This window comes from Physeter macrocephalus, chromosome 9 (assembly GCF_002837175.3).
Source record: "Physeter macrocephalus isolate SW-GA chromosome 9, ASM283717v5, whole genome shotgun sequence".
In the NCBI taxonomy this organism is placed as follows: Eukaryota; Metazoa; Chordata; class Mammalia; order Artiodactyla; family Physeteridae; genus Physeter; species Physeter macrocephalus.
In genome coordinates, this window is record NC_041222.1 from 34,816,130 (window position 1) to 34,822,025 (window position 5,896).

General features: G+C 39.6%; 1 protein-coding gene and 1 long non-coding RNA gene across 3 annotated transcripts in view; one reads left to right on the forward strand and one right to left on the reverse strand.

The window, feature by feature from the left end:
• GNA14 (G protein subunit alpha 14) overlaps positions 1-3,300 on the forward strand; it is a 200,489-nt gene extending 197,189 nt beyond the window's left edge. The window contains exon 7 of the mRNA XM_024126860.3: positions 479-3,300. Coding sequence (XP_023982628.1) covers positions 479-669 — 191 coding nt within the window. The 3' untranslated portion in view covers positions 670-3,300. The remainder of the gene's footprint in view (positions 1-478) is intronic.
• A 450-nt stretch (positions 3,301-3,750) lies between these two features.
• Positions 3,751-5,896, reverse strand: part of LOC114486872 (uncharacterized) — an 8,354-nt gene continuing 6,208 nt past the window's right edge. For both annotated transcript variants that reach the window (XR_003681228.2, XR_003681227.2), the window contains exon 3: positions 3,751-5,092. This is a non-coding gene — a long non-coding RNA (uncharacterized lncRNA). The remainder of the gene's footprint in view (positions 5,093-5,896) is intronic.

Consider the following 5,896-nt stretch of genomic DNA (forward strand, 5'->3'; position numbering starts at 1 on the left):
GGTTGAGAGTCCGCCTGCCGATGCAGGGGACACGGGTTCGTGCCCCGGTCCGGGAGGATCCCACATGCCGCGGAGCGGCTCGGCCCGTGAGCCATGGCCGCTGAGCCTGCGCGTCCGGAGCCTGTGCTCCGCAACGGGAGAGGGGAGAGGCCACAGCAGTGAGAGGCCCGTGTACTGCAAAAAAAAAAAAAAAAAAAAAAAGTGTTCCAAATCAGAAAATTAAATTAGGACACTCTTTTTCAACAAATCTCCTTGAAGTATGATTTTTAGATACCAGGGGACACTTTAAAATACTCTTTTGCAGGTTCATAATAAGGTATAATAAAAATAGTGTCCCAGGTAAATGAGTCTCTAGAGATAAGATGGCTCAAAGAAGGATTCCAAATAAGAACAAGAGTACATTGAAAATGATTTTGGGAGGACCTGGTGGTGAGTTGGGATCTTTCTTTTTTATTCCTCTAACTGCCCTCATGACTAGGACCAAAGCAAGATGTCAAAGCTGCCAGAGACTTTATCCTGAAGCTCTATCAAGATCAGAACCCCGACAAAGAGAAAGTCATCTATTCCCACTTCACATGTGCTACAGACACAGAGAATATCCGCTTTGTGTTTGCTGCTGTGAAAGACACAATTCTACAACTAAACCTGAGGGAATTCAACCTAGTTTAAAAGCTTCTGCCCACTCCTCACCCAGGCCAGAAAACTGGATTTGCAAGCTCCTCGTGTTTTTATTTGTAAGTGCTTCTGACATCACCCGGCCCAGCCCAGAGGTGGCACCAAGTCCATCATGCATGCCACAGGGATGGGGATGGGTGATGGAGCTTGTAAGATATTTGAGTTTAGCAAAACTTTTTCAAAGTCTTTATTCCCAAATTGTTTTTACATTTCTTTTCTTGACTTTAGGCTGTAAGATTTTTGTGTAATTTTTGAATTTGATATTTTATAGAATTTTTAAGAACCACTGTGATTTACGATTTTTTTTAATTGAAGTGTGTGTAAGAATAGCCATTAAAAAAATCACATAACAGAGGACTCAATTTATAGGTCATGCTTTGAGACCTCTAGGATTATCCTTTTTTAACTAAATCTTGTAATTGAGTATTTTTCTCTCTTCATGCTGAAGTATGCCTTTAACATGCAACCAGAGACTTTTTTTTAAAAACAGTTGGTTCTTCTTTGTGTTAACTTTCTAAGTCAAATTAATGACAGTATCAGTACCTCTAATTTAGTTTTGCCACAATTTGATCACTATGGAACCAAAGTTGACATAAGAAGATAAATGGGCTCTAGATAGTATATATGTTGTATTGGTGAAAAATGTGTGTGTGTGTGTGTGTGTGTGTGTGTGTGTGTATATATATAAATTCCAGTGTAAATGACCAGGTCTTGTAAACTTACGGAATAAGTTTAAAAACCCAATTTGTTTAACAAATGTAATGTAAGCCCTGCCAAAGGTCTGATGGCCACCACAGATTTGTTGTTTGAACCATGTATGCTGTGCCTTTCTGAGGCAGCTAAGAATATACCATTTTTCCATTAGCATTGGATTATGTTGTGTTTCCTTGAGCTCATGGTTGATTGATTGATAGTTATGCTCCTAAAAAGAAGAATGCTTTAATAGTTAATAAGTAACTCAGAAACTTTCTAAATGTCCTTAGAGGGGAGGAAAAATAATTTTCCCTCCACCCTTCTAGGTTCTTGGCTGAGACCTCACCCTTGTAATACAAGATTAACAGGAGAAAAGTAACAGAAGTCTAACACCATTTATACCTCCTGTATACATGGGAGCTACCCTGGAAAACTGAGGAGTTTAACTCCCCTGAAATGGCCCAAGCCATCACCTTAAATACCTTTTTCAGCTAAAGACACAAGAAAGATGGAGGAGGAGGGAAGGTCAGTTATGGGAGGTTAACAGGTAAAGCACAGTAAAAAAGGGTAAGGTTGTTTTGCAGAATTAAGTTGGGCACCTTCTCCATTGATAAAGAGTTTCTTGTCATTTAGAGTTACCCTTCTCTTCTAGGTACAGAGAGGGAGACACGCTTAAAATGGAGAGTTCCCTTATAAATGTAAATTTCCCTTACAATAGGTTTTCAGAGCTTTTCCTGTGTCTGTTGTTTCTTAAAAATAATCACCAAAAAGCACATGAACCGATGCTAAATCAAAACTGCAATGAGGTATCACTTCACACCAGTCAGAATGGCCATCATCAAAAAATCTACAAACAATAAATGCTGGAGAGGGTGTAGAGAAAAGGGAACCGTCTTGCACTGTTGGTGAGACTGTAAATTGGTATAGCCACTACAGAGAACAGTATGGAGAGTCCTTAGAAAACTAAAAATAGTTACCATATGACCCAGCAATCCCACTCCTGGGCATATATCTATCTGGAGAAAGCCATAATTCAAAAAGACACATGCACCCCAATGTTCATGGCAGCACTATTTACAATAGCCAAGACAGGGAACCAACCTCAATGTCCATCGACAGAGGAATGGATAAAGAAGATGTGGTACATATATACAATGGAATATTACTCAGCCATTAAAAAGAATGAAATAATGCCATTTGCAGCAACATGCATGGACCTAGAGATTGTCATACTAAGTGAAGTAAGTCAGGAAGAGAAAGACAAATATATGATATCACTTATATGTGGAATCTAAAAAAATGGTACAAATGAACTTCTTTACAAAACAGAAATAGAGTCACAGATGTAGAAAACAAACATGGTTACCGAGTTGGGGGGGAGGGATTAAATTGGGAGATTGGCATTGACACATATACAGTACTATATATAAAATAGATAACTAATAGGAACCTACTCTATAGCACAGGGAACTCTACTCAATACTCTGTAATGACCTATTTGGGAAAAGAATCTAACTAACTAAACTAACTAACAATAATCAGCTCAAAGTAATCCTTATACTGAAGTGCAAATTTTGGGGTGGCATATTCTGTTCCTCTTCAGTCCTGTCTTTGAAAGTTCAATGAGGGACTTCCCTGGTGGTCCAGTGGGTAAGACTCCATGCTCCCAGTGCAGGGGGTCCAGGTTCAATTCCTGGTCAGGGAGCTAGATCCCACGTGCATGCCACAACTATGAAGTCTATATACCACAACTAAGAAGCCCACATGCCCTAACTAAAGATCCTGCATGCCACAACGAAGATCCCCCATGCTGCAACGTCCCAATGCAGGGGGCCAAGGTTCAATCCCTGGTCAGGGAACTAGATCCCACAATGCATGCCACAACTAAGAAGGCCACATGCCACAACAAAGACCCGGCACAGCCAAAGTAAATAAATAAATAATAAATTAATTTTTAAAAAAGTTCAATGAAGTTTCACAGTCTAGAAGCTAGGTTGATAGAGTGCTCTATTATTTCACTGAACCAACCTCTTAATCTCGAGGATAGGTCAGCTCAGTTAAACAGTTGTGTCTCATTTCAGGAGCTGGTGTTGCAGGTGGAGTCCTGAAGTTAGCCTCCCAATGCAGGGGGTCCAGGTTCAATTCCTGGTCAGGGAGCTAGATCCCACGTGCATGCCACAACTATGAAGTCTATATACCACAACTAAGAAGCCCACATGCCCTAACTAAAGATCCTGCATGCCACAACGAAGATCCCCCATGCTGCAACGTCCCAATGCAGGGGGCCAAGGTTCAATCCCTGGTCAGGGAACTAGATCCCACAATGCATGCCACAACTAAGAAGGCCACATGCCACAACAAAGACCCGGCACAGCCAAAGTAAATAAATAAATAATAAATTAATTTTTAAAAAAGTTCAATGAAGTTTCACAGTCTAGAAGCTAGGTTGATAGAGTGCTCTATTATTTCACTGAACCAACCTCTTAATCTCGAGGATAGGTCAGCTCAGTTAAACAGTTGTGTCTCATTTCAGGAGCTGGTGTTGCAGGTGGAGTCCTGAAGTTAGCCTTATACGGTGCGAGCAATTGGGTATTTAGTAAGAGGCATGTCTATGGAAACGAGAAAAACAAAAGTTAGTGGTGGGGTCAAATTATAAACTCAGCCTGAGTCCCGAAGGCCGCCAGTCAGATTTCTAGATGTTGGGGTTGAAGCATCTTCTGCGATTTGAATTTGTCTGATGTCATCGATGTTCAGATAAACTTCCTGAGTGGTCCACACAGCAACAGGCACAAAGATGATCTAAACGTGAGCCGCTGGGGTCATTTCTGTGAACTTTATGTCAGTCCATTCACATTCAGTTTGCAGGGCTTTGGGAAATAACTTTTGCAAAAGCAAAACAATAACTTTCATAAGTGACAAAAGACTTAAAAACAGCCATGGTTAAAGATATAATGAGCCTTTGACAAGGAAATATGGTTATGTCTGTGACATACATTTTAAGATAATAACTAGAATTACAAGTGATAATATATCAGGACATATCAGATTTCTAGGAACTTCATACAATTTGTTCTTAGTGATTCCAAGTCAAAAGAGTGGAAGAAAACTGGAAACATTAGTTTGAAGAGATGTAGCCAGATTATTTGAGGAAAGTAGGATAATTCAGGATCTACTCCAGTTTACAGGAAAATAATCAAACTTCAGACAGTTAACAGGACTAGAACCTGATATCCACAAGGGTATATTATTTACAGAAGCATCATTTTTCTCTCTACAATCAACCACATTTTTACCAAAGGAGATTTCCATTCCAACTGAGATGGAAATAAAAACATTACTATGTTCTCGAGCTTTAGGGTTTAGTACAATTTACCTTTGTAAAGTCTGTATAAAGCATTCAGCAAAGGCCTTTGAATGCTCTCCTTGAGTGTACAATTCAACCTTGGACCAGTTCACTCTTGCTTCTATCATCCTCTGAACACTAACCTCCACTGATCCATTTCCTGATCATTTGCAGGAGAGCCTGGGAGAAATTCTGGTCATCTGTTTCCTTGGTTGGGGGTGGGGTGGGGGGGTCCACCAGGGGGCTGTCTGGCTTCTCTGATAACTGCAGTATAATTATGGGTGGGAAGAATACCCCTGAGCATCCAGTCAAGGTCCTTGTGAGTGAGGTTGTGAATGGCCACTGATATTTCTAACTCTTCTCTAAATCTGGTAGGATCTTCTGAAAGTGCAGACAAAAGGCGTTTTGTAGTTTTACCTTGTTAAAAGAGTCCCTAAGGCTAGACATCATACTCCTTTGTGTCCTCTTTTCAATTTGATCTTTCCATAGGTACTAATAAGACAATTCCTTAGAAAGAGAATTTTTTTCCAATTTTATAAAACTTTTTCCAGTTCAAAAGATCCATCATTTTGCCATTGATGAGTAGGATCTTCAATAGTATATTAATCTCAATAGCAACTCAAACCAATATGGCTTTTTATGGCTTAACCGTGGATGCAAGAGGTGTCCCCTCTTGCATCCTCATAGGACAGTGCAAAAGCCTGACCCTCACATTCTTATACACTAATGATGAAAAATCTGAGAGTGAAATTAAGAAAACCGTGGATGCAAGAGGTGTCCCCTCTTGCATCCTCATAGGACAGTGCAAAAGCCTGACCCTCACATTCTTATACACTAATGATGAAAAATCTGAGAGTGAAATTAAGAAAACACTCCCATTTACCATTGCAACAAAAAGAATAAAATATCTAGGAATAAACCTACCTAAGGAGACAAAAGACTTGTATGCAGAAAACTATAAGACACTGATGAAAGAAATTAAAGATGATACAAATAGGTGGAGAAATATACCATGTTCTTGGATTGGAAGAATCAACATTGTGAAAATGACTCTACTACCCAAAGCAATCTACAGATTCAATGCAATCCCTATCAAACTACCACTAGCATTTTTTACAGAACTAGAAAAAAAAATTTCACAATTTGTATGGAAACACAAAAGACCCCAAATAGCAAAAGCAATCT